Source organism: Hyla sarda, unplaced genomic scaffold, assembly GCF_029499605.1.
Source record: "Hyla sarda isolate aHylSar1 unplaced genomic scaffold, aHylSar1.hap1 scaffold_2706, whole genome shotgun sequence".
In the NCBI taxonomy this organism is placed as follows: domain Eukaryota; kingdom Metazoa; phylum Chordata; class Amphibia; order Anura; family Hylidae; genus Hyla; species Hyla sarda.
In genome coordinates this window covers 5,554-32,593 of record NW_026609403.1, presented here as the reverse complement: position 1 = coordinate 32,593, position 27,040 = coordinate 5,554, and the positions used below count along the sequence as shown (strand labels likewise).

The window sequence follows — 27,040 nt, the reverse complement described above, 5'->3', positions numbered from 1 at the left end:
ACGTCATGAGCTCCCAACACCGGCTCTCCAGCATTCGAAACAGTTTGTTCCAAATGCTGAGCAGCGGAGAGTACCCCTTTAAGGGCAGGTATAAAGCATGACATACATTTCTACAATATGATTAGCCCTACAAGTATGTGTGTAGGAGAGGAGTATTTCTCACTAGTACATGGAGGGATTCTCAACAGTAAGAGCAATTGCACTAGAAAATATCCCAACCACTAGAGGCAGTAATTAATGCAAAAATCTGTAAGAATTCTGACAGGAGAAAAGGACACCAGCTGTTTATGGTACTCATCTCAGGTTCAGGGAGGGGTTCTCTTTGGTTTACAGTAATGAAATAACCAAACACTAGAGGGCAGCAACAACAGAAATGTATAAAGGCTCAGAAGACAACAGCTGAGTGTGTGAAGGAAAGGGTTCTTATCAGTACAGAGAGGGGTTCTCTACAGATAGAGCAGGTAATGGGATAGTTATAAGAAAATGTGAGAGGAGCAGAGAAAATCAGCTAAATGTGGAGATGGGTTCTTATCACCAGTACAGGAAGGGGGTTCTCTACAGTAATGGAAGAGAGAAGTTTGTATCATCAGTATAGGGAGGGATTCTCCACAGTAATGGAGGAGAGAAGTTTGTATCATCAGTATAGGGAGGGATTCTCTACAGTAATGGAGGATGAGAAGTTTGTATTCATCAGTATTTAGGGAGGGATTCTCTACAGTAATGGAGGAGAGAAGTTTGTATCATCAGTATAAGTAGGGATTCTCTAGCAGTAATGGAGGAGAAGTTTGTATCATCAGTTCATCAGTATATGGAGGGGGTTCTCTACAGTAATGGAGGAGAGAAGTTTTGTATTCATCAGTATAGGGAGGGGTTTCAGCGGTAAAAGAAGGAGGAGGTTTATATCAACAGTATAAGGGAGGGATTCTTTTACAGTCACTTGGTAAAAAACCCAACCAAAGAAGGAACCACCAATCCCAGCTACCAGCACTCTCCACCCTCCCACCTTGTACCCAACCAGCATACGATTGTCCTGCTCACCACACCAAGACATGTGACACGCGTGGTTCATACCTGTACATGGACGGCTGTCAGGAGACCGTACACTTCCTTCTCCTCCTCAGGACACCCAAACAGCATGTAGTAGAAGACATGGAAGCTTCCTCTCGCCCGGATCCTGGTGAGACACCCGAGACTTCTCCAGCAGATACTCATTGATCTTCGCTCCCCGAACTACAGAGGAAAGGAGGGGTCACAGTAAGAAGAAGAGAAAGGGGAGGAAGAGGCACAGTTAGAAGAAGGGAGGGGGCACAGTAAGAAGAAGAGAGGGGAGGCGAGGTCACAGTAAGAAGAAGAGACGGGAGGAGCGGGGTCACAGTAAGAAGGGGGAGGAGAGGGTCACAGTAAGAAGAAGAAGAAGAAGAAGAAGAGAGGTGAGGAGGGGTCACAAAGTAAGAAGAAGAAGAAGAAGAAGAAGAAGAGGTGAGGAGGGGGTCACAGTAAGAAGAAGAAGAAGAAGAAGAAGAAGAGAGGTGAGGAGGGGTCACAGTAAGAAGAAAGAAGAAGAAAGAAGAAGAGAGAGGTGAGGGGAGGGGTCACAGTAAGAAGAGAAGAAGAAAAAGAAGAGAGGTGAGGAGGGGTCACAGTAAGAAGAAGAAGAAGAAAAGAAAGAAGAGAGGTGAGGGAGGGGTCAACAGTAGAGAAAGAAGAAGAAGAAAGAAAAAGAAGAGAGGTGAGGAGGGTCACAGTAAGAAGAAGAAGAAGACGAAGAAAGAAGAGAGGTGAGGAGGGGTCACAGTAAGAAGAAGAAGAAGAAGAAGAAGAAGAAGAAGAAGAGAGGTGAGGAGGGGTCACAGTAAGAAGAAGAGAAGAAGAAGAAGAAGAAGAAGAAGAGAGGTGAGGAGGGGTCACAGTAAAGAAGAAGAAGAAGAAGAAGAAGAAGGAAGAGAGGTGAGGAGGAGGTCACAGTTAAGAAGAAGAAGAAGAAGAAGAAGAAGAGAGGTGAGGAGGAGGTCACAGTAAGAAGAAGAAGAAGAAAAAGAAGAAGAGAGGTGAGGAGGGGTCACAGTAAGAAGAAGAAGAAGAAGAAGAGAGGTGAGGAGGGGTCACAGTAAGAAGAAGAAGAAGAAGAAGAAGAAGAAGAAGAAGAAGAGAGGTGAGGAGGGGTCACAGTAAGAAGAAGAAGAAGAGAAGAAGAGAGGGGAGAGGGGTCACAGTTAAGAAGAAGAAGAGAAGAAGAAGAAGAAGAGAGGTGAGGAGGGGGTCACAGTAAGAAGAAGAGAAGAAGAAGAAGAAGAAGAGAGGAGGAGGGGTCACAGTAAGAAGAGAAGAAGAAGAAGAAGAAGAAGAAGAAGAAGAAGAAGAAGAAGAAGAGAGGGGAGGAAGGGGTCACAGTAAGAGAGAAGAAGAAGAAGAGAAGAAGAAGAAGAAGAAGAGAGGGGAGAGGGGACACAGGAAGAAGAAGAAGAAGAAGAAGAAGAGAGGGAGAGAGGGGTCACAGACAGAAGAAGAAGAAGAAGAAGAGAGGGGAGGAGGGTCACAGGAAGAAGAAGAAGAAGAAGAAGAAGAAGAAGGAAAGAAGAAGAAGAAGAAGAAGAAGCGAGAAAGAAGAAGAGAAGAAGAAGAAGAAGAAGAAGAAGAAGAAGAAGAAGAAGAAGAAGAAGAAGAAGAAGAAGAAGAGAGGTGAGGAGGGTCACAGTAAGAAGAAGAAGAAGAAGAAGAAGAAGAAGAAGAAGAAGAAGAAGAGAGGTGAGGAGGGGGTCACAGTAAGAAGAAGAAGAAGAAAGAAGAAGAAGAAGAAGAGAAGAGAGGGGAGGAGGGGTCACAGTAAGAAGAAGAAGAAGAAGAAGAAGAAGAAGAAGAAGAAGAAGAAGAGAGGTGAGGAGGGTCACAGTAAGAAGAAGAAGAGAAGAAGAAGAAGAAAAGAAGAAGAAGAAGAAGAGAGGGAGGAGGGGTCACAGTAAGAAGAAGAAGAAGAAGAAGAAGAAAAGAAGAAGAAGAAGAAGAAGAAGAGAGAGAGGAGGGGTCACAGTAAGAAGAAGAAGAAGAAGAAGAAGAAGAAGAAGAAGAAGAAGAAGAGAGGTGAGGAGGGGTCACAGTAAGAAGAAGAAGAAGAAGAAGAAGAAGAAGAAGAAGAAGAAGAAGAGAGGTGAGGAGGGGTCACAGTAAGAAGAAGAAGAAGAAAGAAGAAGAAGAAGAAGAAGAAGAGAGGTGAGGAGGGGTCACAGTAAGAAGAAGAAGAAGAAGGAAGAAAGAAGAAGAAGAAGAAGAAGAGAAGAGAGGTGAGGAGGGGGTCACAGTAAGAAGAAGAGAAGAAGAAGAAGAAGAAGAAGAAGAAGAAGAAGAAGAGAGGTGAGGAGGGGTCACAGTAAGAAAGAAGAAGAAGAAGAAGAAGAAGAAGAAGAAGAAGAAGAAGAAGAAGAAGAAGAAGAAGAAGAGAGTGAGGAGGGGTCACAGTAAGAAGAAGAAGAAGAAGAAGAAGAAGAAGAAGAAGAAGAGAGGGGAGGAGGGGTCACAGAAGAAGAAGAAGAAAGAAGAAGAAGAAGAAGAAGAAGAAGAAGAAGAAGAAGAAGAAGAAGAGAGAGAAGGAAGAAGAAGAAGAGAAGAAGGAAGAAGAAGAAGAGAAGAAGAAGAAGAAGAAGAAGAAGAAGAAGAAGAAGAAGAAGAAGAAGAAGAAGAAGAAGAAAGAAGAAAGAAGAAGAAGAAGAGAAGAAGAAGAAGAAAGAGAAAGAGAAGAAGGAAGAAGAAGAAGAAGAGAGAAGAAGAAGAAGAAGAAGAAGAAGAAGAAGAAGAAGAGAAGAAGAAGAAAGAAGAAGAAGAAGAAGAAGAAGAAGAAGAAGAGAAGAAGAAGAAGAAGAAGAAGGAAGAAGAAGAAGAAGAAGAAGAAGAAGAAGAAGAAGAAGAAGAAGAAGAAGAAGAAGAAGAAGAAGAAGAAGAAGAAGAAGAAGAAGAAGAAGAAGAAGAAGAAGAAGAAGAAGAAGAAGAAGAAGAAGAAGAAGAGAAGAAGAAGAAGAAGAAGAAGAAGAAGAAGAAGAAGAAGAAGAAGAAGAAGAAGAGAAGAAGAAGAAGAAGAAGAAGAAGAAGAAGAAGAAGAAGAAGAAGAAGAAGAGAAGAAGAAGAAGAAGAAGAAGAAGAAGAAGAAGAAGAAGAAGAAGAAGAAGAAGAAGAAGAAGAAGAAGAAGAAGAAGAAGAAGAAGAAGAAGAAGAAGAAGAAGAAGAAGAAGAAGAAGAAGAGAGGGGAGGAGGGGTCACAGTAAGAAGGGGCACAATAAGAAGGGGGAGGGGCACAATAAGAAGGGGGAGGGGCACAATAAGAAGGGGGCATCATACGGGTCAACTGGGGAGAACTGGATGAAGAGCAAGGAGTCCATCACTGATATCTCATCACCAGAGATCCCCCCCATCACTGATATCTACAGAGATCACCCCCCATCACTGATATCTACAGAGATCACCCCCCCATCACTGATATCTACAGAGATCACCCCCCCATCACTGATATCTACAGAGATCCCCCCCATCACTGATATCTACAGAGATCACCCCCCATCACTGATATCTACAGAGATCACCCCCCATCACTGATATCTACAGAGATCACCCCCCATCACTGATATCTACAGAGATCACCCCCCCCATCACTGATATCTACAGAGATCCCCCCATCACTGATATCTACAGAGATCCCCCCCATCACTGATATCTCATCACCAGAGATCCCCCCCCCCATCACTGATATATCATCACAGAGATCACCCCCATCACTGATATCTCATCACCAGAGATCCCCCCCATCACTGATATCTCATCATTCAGAGATCCCCCCCCATCACTGATATCTCAATCACCAGAGATCCCCCCCCATCACTGATATCTACAGAGATCCCCCCCCATCACTGATATCTACAGAGATCCCCCCATCACTGATATCTCAGAGATCACCCCCCCATCACTGATATTACAGAGATCCCCCCCATCACTGATATCTACAGAGATCACCCCCCATCACTGATATCTACAGAGATCACCCCCCATCACTGATATCTACAGAGATCACCCCCCATCACTGATATCTACAGAGATCACCCCCATCACTGATATCTACAGAGATCACCCCCCCCATCACTGATATCTACAGAGATCACCCCCCATCACTGATATCTACAGAGATCCCCCCCATCACTGATATCTCATCACCAGAGATCACCCCCCATCACTGATATCTCATCACAGAGATCCCCCCCATCACTGATATCTCATCATCAGAGATCCCCCCCATCACTGATATCTCATCATCAGAGATCCCCCCATCACTGATATCTCATCATCAGAGATCCCCCCCATCACTGATATCTCATCATCAGAGATCCCCCCCCATCACTGATATCTCATCATCAGAGATCCCCCCCATCACTGATATCTCATCATCAGAGATCCCCCCCCATCACTGATATCTCATCATCAGAGATCCCCCCCCCATCACTGATATCTCATCACCAGAGATCCCCCCCATCACTGATATCTACAGAGATCCCCCCATCACTGATATCTACAGAGATCACCCCCCCATCACTGATATCTACAGAGATCCCCCCCCATCACTGATATCCACAGAGATCCCCCCCCCATCACTGATATCCACAGAGATCCCCCCCCATCACTGATATCCACAGAGATCACCCCCACCACTGATATCCACAGAGATCCCCCCCATCACTGATATCTACAGAGATCCCCCCCCATCACTGATATCTACAGAGATCCCCCCCATCACTGATATCTACAGAGATCCCCCCCATCACTGATATCTACAGAGATCACCCCCCATCACTGATATCTACAGAGATCCCCCCCATCACTGATATCTACAGAGATCCCCCCCATCACTGATATCTACAGAGATCACCCCCCATCACTGATATCTACAGAGATCCCCCCATCACTGATATCACAGAGATCACCCCCCATCACTGATATCTACAGAGATCCCCCCCCATCACTGATATCTACAGAGATCCCCCCCATCACTGATATCTACAGAGATCACCCCCCCATCACTGATATCTACAGAGATCACCCCCCCCATCACTGATATCTACAGAGATCACCCCCCCATCACTGATATCTACAGAGATCACCCCCCATCACTGATATCTACAGAGATCACCCCCCCCATCACTGATATCTACAGAGATCACCCCCCCCCGATATCTACAGAGATCACCCCCCCCAACACTGATATCTACAGAGATCACCCCCATCACTGATATCTACAGAGATCACCCCCATCACTGATATCTACAGAGATCCACCCCCCATCACTGATATCTACAGAGATCACCCCCATCACTGATATCTACAGAGATCACCCCCCATCACTGATATCTACAGAGATCACCCCCCCCCATCACTGATATCTAGAGATCACCCCCCATCACTGATATCTACAGAGATCACCCCCCCATCACTGATATCTACAGAGATCACCCCCCCCAACACTGATATCTACAGAGATCACCCCCATCACTGATATCTACAGAGATCACCCCCATCACTGATATCTACAGAGATCACCCCCCATCACTGATATCTACAGAGATCACCCCCATCACTGATATCTACAGAGATCACCCCCATCACTGATATCTACAGAGATCACCCCCCATCACTGATATCTACAGAGATCACCCCCCCATCACTGATATCTACAGAGATCACCCCCACCACCAAACATGGTAAAAAAAGTGGAGCAAAAATCTGACAAAATATGTGAATGTCCTGGGGACGGACATCTACAGCTGCGGCGCCCCCTGTGGTGACACTCACCCGAACCCTCACTGAAGCGCAGCTGGATGTATTTCCGAAGCGGCTGCTGTTCTGGTTCATCACCGTCTCTGCATTCCCCAAAAGCCTCCAGTAGGGGATTGACCTGCAGAGATACGAGAGCAGTCACTCTGGAGCAGTGCTGACAGTCTGTTACAGTGTATCAGTGTATATAATGATCCTCTATGAGCAGGGCTGACAGTCTGTTACAGTGTATCAGTGTATATAATGATCCTCTATGAGCAGTGCTGACAGTCTGTTACAGTGTATCAGTGTATATAATGATCCTCTATGAGCAGGGCTGACAGTCTGTTACAGTGTATCAGTGTATATAATGATCCTCTATGAGCAGTGCTGACAGTCTGTTACAGTGTATCAGTGTATCTAATCCTCTATGAGCAGTGCTGACCAGTCTGTTAGTGTATCAGTGTATATAATGATCCTCTATGAGGCAGTGCTGACAGTCTGTTACAGTGTATCAGTGTATATAATCCTCTATGAGCAGTGCTGACAGTCTGTTACAGTGTATCAGTGTATATAATCCTCTATGAGCAGTGCTGACAGTCTGTTACAGTGTATCAGTGTATATAATCCTCTATGAGCAGTGCTGACAGTCTGTTACAGTGTATCAGTGTATATAATCCTCTATGAGCAGTGCTGACAGTCTGTTACAGTGTATCAGTGTATATAATCCTCTATGAGCAGTGCTGACAGTCTGTTACAGTGTATCAGTGTATATAATGATCCTCTATGAGCAGTGCTGACAGTCTGTTACAGTGTATCAGTGTATATAATGATCCTCTATGAGCAGTGCTGACAGTCTGTTACAGTGTATCAGTGTATATAATTATCTATATGAGCAGTGCTGACAGTCTGTTACAGTGTATCAGTGTATATAATGATCCTCTATGAGCAGTGCTGACAGTCTGTTACAGTGTATCAGTGTATATAATGATCCTCTATGAGCAGTGCTGACAGTCTGTTACAGTGTATCAGTGTATATAATGATCTCTGAGCAGTGCTGACAGTCTGTTACAGTGTATCAGTGTATATAATCCTCTATGAGCAGTGCTGACAGTCTGTTACAGTGTATCAGTGTATATAATCCTCTATGAGCAGTGCTGACAGTCTGTTACAGTGTATCAGTGTATATAATCCTCTATGAGCAGTGCTGACAGTCTGTTACAGTGTATCAGTGTATATAATCCTCTATGAGCAGTGCTGACAGTCTGTTACAGTGTATCAGTGTATATAATCCTCTATGAGCAGTGCTGACAGTCTGTTACAGTGTATCAGTGTATATAATGATCCTCTATGAGCAAGTGCTGACCAGTCTGTTACAGTGTATCAGTGTATATAAATGATCCTCTATGAGCAGTGCTGACAGTCTGTTGCAGTGTATCAGTGTATATAATTATCTATATGAGCAGTGCTGACAGTCTGTTTACAGTGTATCAGTGTATATAATGATCCTCTATGAGCAGGGCTGACAGTCTGTTACAGTGTATCAGTGTATATAATGATCCTCTATGAGCAGTGCTGACAGTCTGTTACAGTGTATCAGTGTATATAATGATCCTCTATGAGCAGTGCTGACAGTCTGTTACAGTGTATCAGTGTATATAATGATCCTCTATGAGCAGTGCTGACAGTCTGTTACAGTGTATCAGTGTATATAATCCTCTATGAGCAGTGCTGACAGTCTGTTACCGTGTATCAGTGTATATAATGATCCTCTATGAGCAGTGCTGACAATCTGTTACAGTGTATCAGTGTATATAATGATTCTATATGAGCAGTGCTGACAGTCTGTTACAGTGTATCAGTGTATATAATGATCCTCTATGAGCAGTGCTGACAGTCTGTTACAGTGTATCAGTGTATATAATGATCCTCTATGAGCAGTGCTGACAGTCTGTTACAGGGTATCAGTGTATATAATGATTCTATATGAGCAGTGCTGACAGTCTGTTACAGGGTATCAGTGTATATAATGATCCTCTATGAGCAGTGCTGACAGTCTGTTACAGTGTATCAGTGTATATAATGATCTCTATGAGCAGTGCTGACTGTCTGTTACAGGGTATCAGTGTATATAATGATCCTCTATGAGCAGTGCTGACAGTCTGTTACAGTGTATCAGTGTATATAATGATCCTCTATGAGCAGTGCTGACAGTCTGTTACAGGGTATCAGTGTATATAATGATCCTCTATGAGCAGTGCTGACAGTCTGTTACAGTGTATCAGTGTATATAATGATCCTCTATGAGCAGTGCTGACAGTCTGTTACAGGGTATCAGTGTATATAATGATTCTATATGAGCAGTGCTGACTGTCTGTTACAGTGTATCAGTGTATATAATGATCCTCTATGAGCAGTGCTGACAGTCTGTTACAGTGTATATAATGATTCTATATGAGCAGTGCTGACAGTCTGTTACAGGGTATCAGTGTATATAATGATTCTATATGAGCAGTGCTGACAGTCTGTTACAGTGTATCAGTGTATACAATGATCCTCTATTAGAAGTGCTGACAGTCTGTTACAGTGTATCAGTGTATATAATCCTCTATGAGCAGTGCTGACAGTCTGTTACAGTGTATCAGTGTATATAATGATCCTCTATGAGCAGTGCTGACAGTCTGTTACAGTGTATCAGTGTATATAATGATCCTCTATGAGCAGTGCTGACAGTCTGTTACAGTGTATCAGTGTATCTAATCCTCTATGAGCAGTGCTGACAGTCTGTTACAGTGTATCAGTGTATATAATGATCCTCTATGAGCAGTGCTGACAGTCTGTTACAGTGTATCAGTGTATATAATGATTCTATATGAGAAGTGCTGACAGTCTGTTACAGTGTATCAGTGTATATAATGATTCTATATGAGCAGTGCTGACAGTCTGTTACAGTGTATCAGTGTATATAATGATCCTCTATGAGCAGTGCTGACAGTCTGTTACCGTGTATCAGTGTATATAATGATCCTCTATGAGCAGTGCTGACAATCTGTTACAGTGTATCAGTGTATATAATGATTCTATATGAGCAGTGCTGACAGTCTGTTACAGTGTATCAGTGTATATAATGATCCTCTATGAGCAGTGCTGACAGTCTGTTACAGTGTATCAGTGTATATAATGATCTCTATGAGCAGTGCTGAAAGTCTGTTACAGTGTATCAGTGTATATAATGATACTCTATGAGCAGTGCTGACAGTCTGTTACAGTGTATCAGTGTATATAATCCTCTATGAGCAGTGCTGACAGTCTGTTACAGTGTATATAATCCTCTATGAGCAGTGCTGACAGTCTGTTACAGTGTATCAGTGTATATAATGATCCTCTATGAGCAGTGCTGACAGTCTGTTACAGTGTATCAGTGTATATAATGATCCTCTATGAGCAGTGCTGACAGTCTGTTACAGTGTATCAGTGTATATAATGATCTCTATGAGCAGTGCTGACAGTCTGTTACAGTGTATCAGTGTATATAATGATCCTCTATGAGCAGTGCTGACAGTCTGTTGCAGTGTATCAGTGTATATAATAATCCTCTATGAGCAGTGCTGACAGTCTGTTACAGTGTATCAGTGTATATAATGATCTCTATGAGCAGTGCTGACAGTCTGTTACAGTGTATCAGTGTATATAATGATCCTCTATGAGCAGTGCTGACAGTCTGTTACAGTGTATCAGTGTATATAATGATCCTCTATGAGCAGTGCTGACAGTCTGTTACAGTGTATCAGTGTATATAATGATCCTCTATGAGCAGTGCTGACAGTCTGTTGCAGTGTATCAGTGTATATAATAATCTCTATGAGCAGTGCTGACAGTCTGTTACAGTGTATCAGTGTATATAATCCTCTATGAGCAGTGCTGACAGTCTGTTGCAGTGTATCAGTGTATATAATGATCCTCTATGAGCAGTGCTGACAGTCTGTTGCAGTGTATCAGTGTATATAATAATCTCTATGAGCAGTGCTGACAGTCTGTTACAGTGTATCAGTGTATATAATCCTCTATGAGCAGTGCTGACAGTCTGTTACAGTGTATCAGTGTATATAATGATCCTCTATGAGCAGTGCTGACAGTCTGTTACAGTGTATCAGTGTATATAATGATCCTCTATGAGCAGTGCTGACAGTCTGTTACAGTGTATCAGTGTATATAATGATCCTCTATGAGCAGTGCTGACAGTCTGTTACAGTGTATCAGTGTATATAATGATCCTCTATGAGCAGTGCTGACAGTCTGTTACAGTGTATCAGTGTATATAATCCTCTATGAGCAGTGCTGACAGTCTGTTACAGTGTATCAGTGTATATAATGATCCTCTATGAGCAGTGCTGACAGTCTGTTACAGTGTATCAGTGTATATAAGGATCCTCTATGAGCAGTGCTGACAGTCTGTTACAGTGTATCAGTGTATATAATCCTCTATGAGTAGTGCTGACAGTCTGTTACAGTGTATCAGTGTATATAATGATCCTCTATGAGCAGTGCTGACAGTCTGTTACAGTGTATCAGTGTATATAAGGATCCTCTATGAGCAGTGCTGACAGTCTGTTACAGTGTATCAGTGTATCTAATCCTCTATGAGCAGTGCTGACAGTCTGTTACAGTGTATCAGTGTATATAATGATCCTCTATGAGCAGTGCTGACAGTCTGTTACAGTGTATCAGTGTATATAATGATCCTCTATGAGCAGTGCTGACAGTCTGTTACAGTGTATCAGTGTATCTAATCCTCTATGAGCAGTGCTGACAGTCTGTTACAGTTTATCAGTGTATATAATCCTCTATGAGCAGTGCTGACAGTCTGTTACAGTGTATCAGTGTATATAATGATCCTCTATGAGCAGTGCTGACAGTCTGTTACAGTGTATCAGTGTATATAATAATCTCTATGAGCAGTGCTGACAGTCTGTTACAGTGTATCAGTGTATACAATGATCCTCTATGAGCAGTGCTGACAGTCTGTTACAGTGTATCAGTGTATATAATGATCCTCTATGAGCAGTGCTGACAGTCTGTTACAGTGTATCAGTGTATATAATCCTCTATGAGTAGTGCTGACAGTCTGTTACAGTGTATCAGTGTATATAATGATCCTCTATGAGCAGTGCTGACAGTCTGTTACAGTGTATCAGTGTATATAATCCTCTATGAGCAGGGCTGACAGTCTGTTACAGTGTATCAGTGTATATAATGATCCTCTATGAGCAGTGCTGACAGTCTGTTACAGTGTATCAGTGTATATAATGATCCTCTATGAGCAGTGCTGACAGTCTGTTACAGTGTATCAGTGTATATAATGATCCTCTATGAGCAGTGCTGACAGTCTGTTACAGTGTATCAGTGTATATAATCCTCTATGAGCAGTGCTGACAGTCTGTTACAGTGTATCAGTGTATATAATGATCCTCTATGAGCAGTGCTGACAGTCTGTTACAGTGTATCAGTGTATATAATGATCCTCTATGAGCAGTGCTGACAGTCTGTTACAGTGTATCAGTGTATATAATGATCCTCTATGAGCAGTGCTGACAGTCTGTTACAGTGTATCAGTGTATATAATCCTCTATGAGCAGTGCTGACAGTCTGTTACAGTGTATCAGTGTATATAATGATCCTCTATGAGCAGTGCTGACAGTCTGTTACAGTGTATCAGTGTATATAATGATCCTCTATGAGCAGTGCTGACAGTCTGTTACAGTGTATCAGTGTATATAATGATCCTCCATGAGCAGTGCTGACAGTCTGTTACAGTGTATCAGTGTATACAATGATCCTCTATGAGCAGTGCTGACAGTCTGTTACAGTGTATCAGTGTATATAATGATCTCTGGAGCAGTGCTGACAGTCTGTTACAGTGTATCAGTGTATATAATGATCCTCTATGAGCAGTGCTGACAGTCTGTTACAGTGTATCAGTGTATATAATGATCCTCCATGAGCAGTGCTGACAGTCTGTTACAGTGTATCAGTGTATATAATGATGTCTGAGCAGTGCTGACAGTCTGTTACAGTGTATCAGTGTATATAATGATCCTCTATGAGCAGTGCTGACAGTCTGTTACAGTGTATCAGTGTATATAATGATCTCTATGAGCAGTGCTGACTGTCTGTTACAGTGTATCAGTGTATATAATGATCCTCTATGAGCAGTGCTGACAGTCTGTTACAGTGTATCAGTGTATATAATGATTCTATATGAGCAGTGCTGACAGTCTGTTACAGTGTATCAGTGTATATAATCCTCTATGAGCAGTGCTGACAGTCTGTTACAGTGTATCAGTGTATATAATTATCTATATGAGCAGTGCTGACAGTCTGTTACAGTGTATCAGTGTATATAATGATCCTCTATGAGCAGTGCAGACAGTCTGTTACAGTGTATCAGTGTATATAATCCTCTATGAGCAGTGCTGACAGTCTGTTACAGTGTATCAGTGTATATAATGATCCTCTATGAGCAGTGCTGACATTCTGTTACAGTGTATCAGTGTATATAATGATCCTCTATGAGCAGTGCTGACAGTCTGTTACAGTGTATCAGTGTATATAATGATCTCTATGAGTAGTGCTGACAGTCTGTTACAGTGTATCAGTGTATATAATGATCCTCCATGAGCAGGGCTGACAGTCTGTTACAGTGTATCAGTGCAGATAAGTTGTGTAGCCCTTACACAGTGTAACGACCCTTCAGCAGTGCACAGTATCAGGCTCCTCTGTGGATTATTATTACCTGTAGGATTTGTTGGCTCAGCTGACTGTTCCCTCGGCTCCGGCGAACTACATGTCTCAGCAAGAGTTTCGTGCTCTCGGTTTTTCCGGCTCCGCTGTCTCCACTAGAAAATATAATATAATGGTGGGGGAGGGGCTGCAGTCACCTGATCACTATATACTGATTACCGGAGGATATATAATATAATATAATGGTGGGGGAGGGGCTGTAGTCACCTGATCACTATATACTGATTACCGGAGGATATAATATAATATAATGGTGGGGGAGGGGCTGCAGTCACCTGATCACTATATACTGATTACCGGAAGATATAATATAATATAATGGTGGGGGAGGGGCTGCAGTCACCTGATCACTATATACTGATTACCGGAAGATATAATATAATATAATGGTGGGGGAGGGGCTGCAGTCACCTGATCACTATATACTGATTACCGGAGGATATATAATATAATATAATGGTGGGGGAGGGGCCGCAGTCACCTGATCACTATATACTGATTACCGGAGGATATATAATATAATATAATGGTGGGGGAGGGGCTGCAGTCACCTGATCACTATACACTGATGACCGGAGGATATATAATATAATATAATATAATGGTGGGGGAGGGGCTGCAGTCACCTGATCACTATATACTGATTACCGGAGGATATATAATATAATATAATGGTGGGGGGAGGGGCTGTAGTCACCTGATCACTATATACTGATTACCGGAGGATATAATATAATATAATGGTGGGGGAGGGGCTGCAGTCACCTGATCACTATATACTGATTACCGGAGGATATATAATATAATATAATGGTGGGGGAGGGGCTGCAGTCACCTGATCACTATATACTGATTACCGGAGGATATATAATATAATATAATGGTGGGGGAGGGGCCGCAGTCACCTGATCACTATACACTGATGACCGGTTGTAGACGCTGATCTGGTCTGTAGCGCAGTGTAGGCTCGGTCAGCGACCGCGAAGATGTGAGCAGGCAAGAGGCGCAGTGGGCGGGAGCTGTACACATCCGACACCTGAGGGGGCGACATAATACATGATGATCATATGATGCGTGATGTATATGATAATCAGAGAGGGCGGGGTCATGTCTATGATAATCAGAGAGGGCGGGGTCATGTATATGATAATCAGAGAGGGCGGGGTCATGTATATAATCAGAGAGGGCGGGGTCATGTATATAATCAGAGAGGGCGGGGTCATGTCTATCATAATCAGAGAGGGCGGGGTCATGTCTATCATAATCAGAGAGGGCGGGGTCATGTCTATGATAATCAGAGAGGGCGGGGTCATGTCTATGATAATCAGAGAGGGCGGGGTCATGTATATGATAATCAGAGAGGGCGGGGTCATGTATATGATAATCGTAGAGGGCGGGGTCATGTCTATGATAATCGTAGAGGGCGGGGTCATGTCTATGATAATCGTAGAGGGCGGGGTCATGTCTATGATAATCGTAGAGGGCGGGGTCATGTCTATGATAATCAGAGAGGGCGGGGTCATGTCTATGATAATCAGAGAGGGCGGGGTCATGTCTATGATAATCAGAGAGGGCGGGGTCATGTCTATGATAATCAGAGAGGGCGGGGTCATGTCTATGATAATCAGAGAGGGCGGGGTCATGTCTGTGATAATCAGAGAGGGCGGGGTCATGTCTGTGATAATCAGAGAGGGCGGGGTCATGTCTGTGATAATCAGAGAGGGCGGGGTCATGTCTATGATAATCAGAGAGGGCGGGGTCATGTCTATGATAATCAGAGAGGGCGGGGTCATGTCTATGATAATCAGAGAGGGCGGGGTCATGTCTATGATAATCAGAGAGGGCGGGGTCATGTCTGTGATAATCAGAGAGGGCGGGGTCATGTCTGTGATAATCAGAGAGGGCGGGGTCATGTCTGTGATAATCAGAGAGGGCGGGGTCATGTCTGTGATAATCAGAGAGGGCGGGGTCATGTCTATGATAATTAGAGAGGGCGGGGTCATGTCTATGATAATTAGAGAGGGCGGGGTCATGTCTGTGATAATTAGAGAGGGCGGGGTCATGTCTATGATAATCAGAGAGGGCGGGGTCATGTCTGTGATAATCAGAGAGGGCGGGGTCATGTCTGTGATAATCAGAGAGGGCGGGGTCATGTCTGTGATAATCAGAGAGGGCAGGGTCATGTCTGTGATAATCAGAGAGGGCGGGGTCATGTCTATGATAATCAGAGAGGGCGGGGTCATGTCTATGATAATTAGAGAGGGCGGGGTCATGTCTATGATAATTAGAGAGGGCGGGGTCATGTCTATGATAATTAGAGAGGGCGGGGTCATGTCTATGATAATTAGAGAGGGCGGGGTCATGTATATGATAATTAGAGAGGGCGGGGTCATGTATATGATAATTAGAGAGGGCAGAGTCATGTATATGATAATTAGAGAGGGCAGAGTCATGTATATGACAGAGAGGGCGGGGTCATGTCTATGATAATTAGAGAGGGCGGGGTCATGTATATGATAATTAGAGAGGGCGGGGTCATGTATATGATAATTAGAGAGGGCGGGGTCATGTATATGATAATTAGAGAGGGCAGAGTCATGTATATGATAATTAGAGAGGGCAGAGTCATGTATATGACAGAGAGGGCGGGGTCATGTCTATGATAATCAGAGAGGGCGGGGTCATGTCTATGATAATCAGAGAGGGCGGGGTCATGTCTATGATAATCAGAGAGGGCGGGGTCATGTCTATGATAATCAGAGAGGGCGGGGTCATGTCTATGATAATCAGAGAGGGCGGGGTCATGTCTATGATAATCAGAGAGGGCGGGGTCATGTCTATGATAATCAGAGAGGGCGGGGTCATGTCTATGATAATCAGAGAGGGCGGGGTCATGTATATGATAATCAGAGAGGGCGGGGTCATGTATATGATAATTAGAGAGGGCGGGGTCATGTATATGACAGAGAGGGCGGGGTCATGTATATGATAATCAGAGAGGGCGGGGTCATGTCTATGATAATCAGAGAGGGCGGGGTCATGTCTATGATAATCAGAGAGGGCGGGGTCATGTCTATGATAATCAGAGAGGGCGGGGTCATGTCTATGATAATCAGAGAGGGCGGGGTCATGTCTATCATAATCAGAGAGGGCGGAGTCATGTCTATGATAATCAGAGAGGGCGGGGTCATGTCTATGATAATCAGAGAGGGCGGGGTCATGTCTATGATAATCAGAGAGGGCGGGGTCATGTCTATGATAATCAGAGAGGGCGGGGTCATGTCTATGATAATCAGAGAGGGCGGGGTCATGTCTATGATAATCAGAGAGGGCGGGGTCATGTATATAATTAGAGAGGGCGAGGTCATGTATATGATAATTAGAGAGGGCGGGGTCATGTCTATGATAATTAGAGAGGGCGGGGTTGCATATATCGAAAAAGAGGAATTACAGCGGAATGGTGTGACCGTTCGTGACGCCATAAGTATCATTTTGATCAGTATGACCGGTTGGTGCGGCTGATACTGATGACAGATTCCCTTTAAAGGGGTACTCTGGAGCCGGCAGCTTGTGATGTCATAGCCCCGCCCCCTCATTATGTCACGCCCCCTCCCATAGACTTGCATTGAGGGGGCGGGACGTGACATGAGGAGGCGGGGCTATGACGTCACAAGCTCTTGGCACCGAACAGTTTGTCCCAAACGCTGAGCAGTGGAGGACCCCTTTAAGTTTTACTCAAAAACATCTGAACAAGAATAAAAAAAATAAAAAAACAACAAGAAAAATGAAGAATATAAAGAAAGGCAAAAAAATAATTGTATATACACAACATAAAGCTGACGACATGATACCGCTGGGGTCGGGGGTCTCCTTAGAGGAGCCCCAGGGGCCCCCACAATCTTATTCACCTCTGGGCCGTAGAGAGGGAGCGCCTGTAAAGGGTTAACAGCTATCAGGATGTCACCAATGTAAGTCTGTGGGGAGAGAGGAGAGGGGCGGTTAGATATAGACACGCCCACCATGGGGCAACACCCAATCATCACAGAGTATATATACAGGGGTGGGGTATATATAGAGGTGATATATATAGGGAATATATGGTATATAGGGTGATATAAATATATGGGGTAATCATAGTATATAGGGGTGATATATATACAGGGGTGGGGTATATATAGAGGTGATATATAGGGAATATACAGTATACAGGGTGATATATATAAGAGATATATATAGAGGTGATATAAATATATAAGGTAATCATAGTATATAGAGGTGATATAAATATATGGGGTAATCATAGTATATAGGGGTGATATATATACAGGGGTGGGGTATATATAGAGGTGATATATAGGGAATATACAGTATACAGGGTGATATATATATATATATATATATATATATATATATATATAGAGGTGATATAAATATATAAGGTAATCATAGTATATAGAGGTGATATAAATATATGGGGTAATCATAGTATATAGAGGTGATATAAATATATGGGGTAATCATAGTATATAGGGGTGATGTATATACAGGGGTGGGGTATATATAGAGGTGATCTATAGGGAATATACAGTATACAGGGTGATATATATAAGAGATATATATAGAGGTGATATAAATATATGGGGTAATCATAGTATATAGGGGTGATATAAATATATGGGGTAATCATAGTATATAGGGGTGATGTATATACAGGGGTGGGGTATATATAGAGGTGATATATAGGGAATATATGGTATATAGAGGTGATATAAATATATGGGGTAATCATAGTATATAGGGGTGATATAAATATATGGGGTAATCATATTATATAGGGGTGATATATATACAGGGGTGGGGTTTATATAGAGGTGATATATAGGGAATATATGGTATATAGAGGTGATATAAATATATGGGGTAATCATAGTATATAGGGGTGATATAAATATATGGGGTAATCATAGTATATAGAGGTGATATAAATATATGGGGTAATCATAGTATATAGGGATGATATATATACAGGGGTGGGGTATATATAGAGGTGATATATAGGGAATATATGGTATATAGAGGTGATATAAATATATGGGGTAATCATTGTATATAGGGGTGATATAAATATATGGGGTAATCATAGTATATAGGGATGATATATATACAGGGGTGGGGTATATATAGAGGTGATATATAGGGAATATATGGTATATAGAGGTGATATAAATATATGGGGTAATCATAGTATATAGGGATGATATATATACAGGGGTGATATATATATAGAGGTGATATATATACAGGGGTGGGGTATATATAGAGGTGATATATAGGGAATATACAGTATACAGGGTGATATATATATATATATATATATATATATATATAGAGGTGATATAAATATATGGGGTAATCATAGTATATAGAGGTGATATAAATATATGGGGTAATCATAGTATATAGAGGTGATATAAATATATGGGGTAATCATAGTATATAGAGGTGATATAAATATATGGGGTAATCATAGTATATAGGGGTGATGTATATACAGGGGTGGGGTATATATAGAGGTGATCTATAGGGAATATACAGTATACAGGGTGATATATATAAGAGATATATATAGAGGTGATATAAATATATAGGGTAATCATAGTATATAGGGGTGATATAAATATATGGGGTAATCATAGTATATAGGGATGATATATATACAGGGGTGGGGTATATATAGAGGTGATATATAGGGAATATATGGTATATAGAGGTGATATAAATATATGGGGTAATCATAGTATATAGGGGTGATATAAATATATGGGGTAATCATATTATATAGGGGTGATATATATACAGGGGTGGGGTTTATATAGAGGTGATATATAGGGAATATATGGTATATAGAGGTGATATAAATATATGGGGTAATCATAGTATATAGGGGTGATATAAATATATGGGGTAATCATAGTATATAGGGGTGATATAAATATATGGGGTAATCATAGTATATAGAGGTGATATAAATATATGGGGTAATCATAGTATATAGGGATGATATATATACAGGGGTGGGGTATATATAGAGGTGATATATAGGGAATATATGGTATATAGAGGTGATATAAATATATGGGGTAATCATTGTATATAGGGGTGATATAAATATATGGGGTAATCATAGTATATAGAGGTGATATAAATATATGGGGTAATCATAGTATATAGGGATGATATATATACAGGGGTGGGGTATATATAGAGGTGATATATAGGGAATATATGGTATATAGAGGTGATATAAATATATGGGGTAATCATAGTATATAGGGATGATATATATACAGGGGTGATATATATATAGAGGTGATCTATAGGGAATATACAGTATACAGGGTGATATATATAAGAGATATATATAGAGGTGATATAAATATATAGGGTAATCATAGTATATAGGGGTGATATAAATATATGGGGTAATCATAGTATATAGGGATGATATATATACAGGGGTGGGGTATATATAGAGGTGATATATAGGGAATATATGGTATATAGAGGTGATATAAATATATGGGGTAATCATAGTATATAGGGGTGATATAAATATATGGGGTAATCATAGTATATAGGGGTGATATAAATATATGGGGTAATCATAGTATATAGAGGTGATATAAATATATGGGGTAATCATAGTATATAGGGGTGATATAAATATATGGGGTAATCATAGTATATAGGGGTGATATAAATATATGGGGTAATCATAGTATATAGGGATGATATATATACAGGGGTGGGGTATATATAGAGGTGATATATAGGGAATATATGGTATATAAAGGTGATATAAATATATGGGGTAATCATAGTATATAGGGGTGATATAAATATATGGGGTAATCATAGTATATAGGGGTGATATAAATATATGGGGTAATCATAGTATATAGGGATGATATATATACAGGGGTGGGGTATATATAGAGGTGATATATAGGGAATATATGGTATATAAAGGTGATATAAATATATGGGGTAATCATAGTATATAGGGGTGATATAAATATATGGGGTAATCATAGTATATAGGGGTGATATAAATATATGGGGTAATCATAGTATATAGGGGTGATATAAATATATGGGGTAATCATAGTATATAGGGGTGATATAAATATATGGGGTAATCATAGTATATAGGGGTGATATAAATATATGGGGTAATCATAGTATATAGGGGTGATATAAATATATGGGGTAATCATAGTATATAGGGGTGATATAAATATGGGGTAATCATAGTATATAGGGGTGATATAAATATATGGGGTAATCATAGTATATAGGGGTGATATAAATATGGGGTAATCATAGTATATAGGGGTGATATAAATATATGGGGTAATCATAGTATATAGGGGTGATATACACATATATGGGGGTCAGGTGACATACACTTCTCAGTACCGGATTTGCTGGTATCTAAATACAAGGGATCCGGCCGGACACTATGAACGGTGAAATATGAGGTTTATTCACTCAGGGTCTTGCGACGTTTCCGTTGCCCAATTCCAATCTTTCTCTAACATGTTTGAGAGAGATTGGAATTGGGCAACGGAAACGTCGCAAGACCCTGAGTGAATAAACCTCATATTTCACCGTTCATAGTGTCCGGCCGGATCCCTTGTATTTAGATAGAGAGAGAGAGGTTAGGTATATATGGGTGATAAATATATACACGGGTGGGGTATATATAGTATATATGGGTGATAAATATATACAAGGCTGGGGTATATATATAGGGGTGATATATATATACACAGGAGAGGGGTATATATAGGGGTGATATATATATACACAGGAGAGGGGTATATATAGGGGTGATAAATATATACAAGGGTGGGGTATATATAGTATATATGGGTGATAAATATATACAAGGGTGGGGTATATATAGTATATAGGTGTGATATATATACACAGGAGAGGGGTATATATAGTATATAGGGGTGATAAATATATACAAGGGTGGGGTATATATATAGTATATAGGTGTGATATATATATACACAGGAGAGGGGTATATATAGTATATAGGGGTGATAAATATATACAAGGGTGGGGTATATATAGTATATAGGTGTGATATATATACACAGGAGAGGGGTATATATAGTATATAGGGGTGATAAATATATACAAGGGTGGGGTATATATAGTATATAGGTGTGATATATATATATATATATATATATATATACACACACAGGAGAGGGGTATATATAGTATATAGGGGTGATACATATATACAGGGGTGGGGTATATATAGTATATAGGTGTGATATATATACACAGGAGAGGGGTATATATAGTATATAGGGGTGATAAATATATACAAGGGTGGCGTATATATAGTATATAGGTGTGATATATATACACAGGAGAGGGGTATATATAGTATATAGGGGTGATAAATATATACAAGGGTGGGGTATATATAGTATATATGGGTGATAAATATATACAAGGGTGGGGTATATATAGTATATAGGTGTGATATATATACACAGGAGAGGGGTATATATAGTATATAGGGGTGATAAATATATACAAGGGTGGGGTATATATATAGTATATAGGTGTGATATATATACACAGGAGAGGGGTATATATAGTATATAGGGGTGATAAATATATACAAGGGTGGGGTATATATAGTATATAGGTGTGATATATATACACAGGAGAGGGGTATATATAGTATATAGGGGTGATAAATATATACAAGGGTGGGGTATATATAGTATATAGGTGTGATATATATATATATATATACACACACAGGAGAGGGGTATATATAGTATATAGGGGTGATACATATATACAGGGGTGGGGTATATATAGTATATAGGTGTGATATATATACACAGGAGAGGGGTATATATAGTATATAGGGGTGATAAATATATACAAGGGTGGCGTATATATAGTATATAGGTGTGATATATATACACAGGAGAGGGGTATATATAGTATATAGGGGTGATAAATATATACAAGGGTGGCGTATATATAGTATATAGGTGTGATATTTATATATATATATACACACACAGGAGAGGGGTATATATAGCATATAGGGGTGATAAATATATAAAAGGGTGGGGTATATATAGTATATAGGTGTGATATATATATATACACACACACACAGGAGAGGGTATATATAGTATATAGGGGTGATAAATATATACAGGGGTGGGGTATATATAGTATATAGGTGTGATATATATACACAGGAGAGGGGTATATATAGTATATAGGGGTGATAAATATATACAAGGGTGGCGTGTATATAGGTGTGATATATATACACAGGAGAGGGGTATATATAGTATATAGGGGTGATAAATATATACAAGGGTGGGGTATATATAGTATATAGGTGTGATATTTATATATATATATATATATATATATACACACACACACAGGAGAGGGGTATATATATATAGTATATAGGTGTGATATATATATATACACAGGAGAGGGGTATATATAGTATATAGGGGTGATAAATATATACAAGGGTGGGGTATATATAGTATATAGGTGTGATATATATATATACACACACACAGGAGAGGGGTATATATATATATATATATATATATATACACATACACAGGAGAGGGGTATATATAGTATATAGGGGTGATAAATATATACAAGGGTGGGGTATATATAGTATATAGGTGTGATATATATATACACAGGAGAGGGGTATATATATAGTATATAGGTGTGATATATATATATATATACACACATACACAGGAGAGGGGTATATATAGTATATAGGGGTGATAAATATATACAAGGGTGGGGTATATATAGTATATAGGTGTGATATATATATATATATATATATACACAGGAGAGGGGTATATAGGGGTGATAAATATATACAAGGGTGGGGTATATATAGTATATAGGTGTAATATATATACACAGGAGAGGGGTATATATAGTATATAGGTGTGATATATATACACAGGAGAGGGTGTATATAGGGGTGATAAATATATACGGTATATAGGTGTGATTTATATACACAGGAGAGGGATATATAGGGGTGATAAATATATATACGGTATATAGGTGTGATTTATATACACAGGAGAGGGGTATATAGGGGTGATAAATATATACAAGGGTGGGGTATATATAGTATATAGGTGTAATATATATACACAGGAGAGGGGTATATATAGTATATAGGTGTGATATATATACACAGGAGAGGGTGTATATAGGGGTGATAAATATATACAAGGGTGGGGTATATATAGTATATAGGTGTGATTTATATACACAGGAGAGGGGTATATATAGGGGTGATAAATATATACAAGGGTGGGGTATATATAGTATATAGGTGTGATATATATACACAGGAGAGGGGTATATATAGTATATAGGGGTGATAAATATATACAAGGGTGGGGTATATATAGTATATAGGTGTGATTTATATACACAGGAGAGGGTTATATATAGTATATAGGGGTGATAAATATATACACGGGTGGGGTATATATAGTATATAGGTGTGATTTATATACACAGGAGAGGGTTATATATAGTATATATGGGTGATAAATATATACAAGGCTGGGGTATATATATAGGGGTGATATATATACAGGGGTGGGGTGTATATATAGTATATAGAGGTGATATAAATATACAGTGGTGGGGTGTATATATAGTATATAGGGGTGATATATATACAGGGGTGGGGTATATATATGGAGTATATTTAGTATATAGAGGTGATATATATATATATTTAGTATATAGAGGTGATATATATATTTAGTATACAGAGGTGATATATATATATATTTAGTATACAGAGGTGATTATATATATATATATATATATATATATATATTTAGTATATAGAGGTGATATATATATATATATATATATATATATATATATATTTAGTATACAGAGGTGATATATACATATATATATATATATATATATATATATATATATATATATATATATATTTAGTATACAGAGGTGATATATACATTTAGTATACAGAGGTGATATATATATATTTAGTATACAGAGGTGATATATACATTTAGTATACAGGTGATATATATATATTTAGTATACAGAGGTGATATAAATATATTTAGTATACAGAGGTGATATATATATATTTAGTATACAGAGGTGATATATATATATATTTAGTATACAGAGGTGATATATACATTTAGTATACAGAGGTGATATATATACATTTAGTATACAGAGGTGATATATACATTTAGTATACAGAGGTGATATATATATATTTAGTATACAGAGGTGATATATATACATTTAGTATACAGAGGTGATATATACATTTAGTATACAGAGGTGATATATATACATTTAGTATACAGAGGTGATATATATATACATTTAGTATACAGAGGTGATATATACATTTAGTACACAGAGGTGATATATATACATTTAGTATACAGAGGTGATATATATACATTTAGTATACAGAGGTGATATATATACATTTAGTACACAGAGGTGATATATATACATTTAGTATACAGAGGTGATATATATACATTTAGTACACAGAGGTGATATATATATATTTAGTACACAGAGGTGATATATACATTTAGTATACAGAGGTGATATATATACATTTAGTATACAGAGGTGATATATATACATTTAGTATACAGAGGTGATATATATACATTTAGTACACAGAGGTGATATATATACATTTAGTACACAGAGGTGATATATATACATTTAGTACACAGAGGTGATATATATACATTTAGTATACAGAGGTGATATATATACATTTAGTATACAGAGGTGATATATATACATTTAGTATACAGAGGTGATATATATACATTTAGTATACAGAGGTGATATATATACATTTAGTATACAGAGGTGATATATATATATTTAGTATACAGAGGTGATATATATACATTTAGTATACAGAGGTGATATATATATATTTAGTATACAGAGGTGATATATATACATTTAGTACACAGAGGTGATATATATACATTTAGTATACAGAGGTGATATATATATTTAGTACACAGAGGTGATATATATACATTTAGTACACAGAGGTGATATATATATTTAGTATACAGAGGTGATATATATACATTTAGTATACAGAGGTGATATATATACATTTAGTATACAGAGGTGATATATATACATTTAGTATACAGAGGTGATATATATACATTTAGTATACAGAGGTGATATATATACATTTAGTATACAGAGGTGATATATATACATTTAGTATACAGAGGTGATATATATACATTTAGTATACAGAGGTGATATATATACATTTAGTATACAGAGGTGATATATATACATTTAGTATACAGAGGTGATATATACATTTAGTATACAGAGGTGATATATATACATTTAGTATACAGAGGTGATATATACATTTAGTATACAGAGGTGATATATATACATTTAGTATACAGAGGTGATATACACAGGTGTCAGGTGACTCACATAGACCCGTCTCTGCCGGTACCGGGTGTGCAGGGTGTCCAGCAGGGTGTCCTCGCTCAGCTCCGGGATCTCGGCCGCGTCCTCCCCGGACAGAAGACTCAGAATCCCGGGACCCTCCATGTGTCTCCTCACCTGTACCGACCCCGCCCACATTCCACACAACACACTGCGCCCCGCCCACTGCCCGACAGACCACACCCCTATGGAGTCACGTGTCCTGTCATAAGTGTCTGTATATTATACCGGTCATGTGATTATATACTGTATACCGGTCATGTGATCTGTATATTATGTGTTCTATACTGTATACCGGTCATGTGATTATATACTGTATACCGGTCATGTGATCTGTATATTATGTGTTATATACTGTATACTGGTCATGTGATCTGTATATTATGTGTTATATACTGTATACTGGTCATGTGATCTGTATATTATATGTGATATACTGTATACTGGTCATGTGATCTGTATATTATGTGTTATATACTGTATACTGGTCATGTGATCTGTATATTATGTGTTATATACTGTATACCGGTCATGTGATCTGTATATTATGTGTTATATACTGTATACCGGTCATGTGATCTGTATATTATGTGTTATATACTGTATACCGGTCATGTGATCTGTATATTATGTGTTATATACTGTATACTGGTCATGTGATCTGTATATTATGTGTTATATACTGTATACCGGTCATGTGATCTGTATATTATGTGTTATATACTGTATACTGGTCATGTGATCTGTATATTATATGTTATATACTGTATACCGGTCATGTGATCTGTATATTATGTGTTATACTGTATACCGG

General features: G+C 39.3%; 1 protein-coding gene across 1 annotated transcript; it reads right to left on the bottom strand.

The window, feature by feature from the left end:
• Window positions 1-1,074: 1,074 nt before the first annotated feature.
• On the bottom strand, window positions 1,075-26,337 carry LOC130325212 (unconventional myosin-VIIa-like). The gene is made up of 6 exons (XM_056553299.1): window positions 26,212-26,337; window positions 17,493-17,558; window positions 14,490-14,620; window positions 13,577-13,679; window positions 6,823-6,925; window positions 1,075-1,230 (listed from the first exon to the last, which is right to left on the bottom strand). Exons 1-6 carry the CDS (start codon window positions 26,329-26,331, stop codon window positions 1,118-1,120), a joined length of 636 nt encoding a protein of 211 aa, XP_056409274.1. The 5' UTR covers window positions 26,332-26,337; the 3' UTR covers window positions 1,075-1,117.
• Window positions 26,338-27,040: the final 703 nt, after the last annotated feature.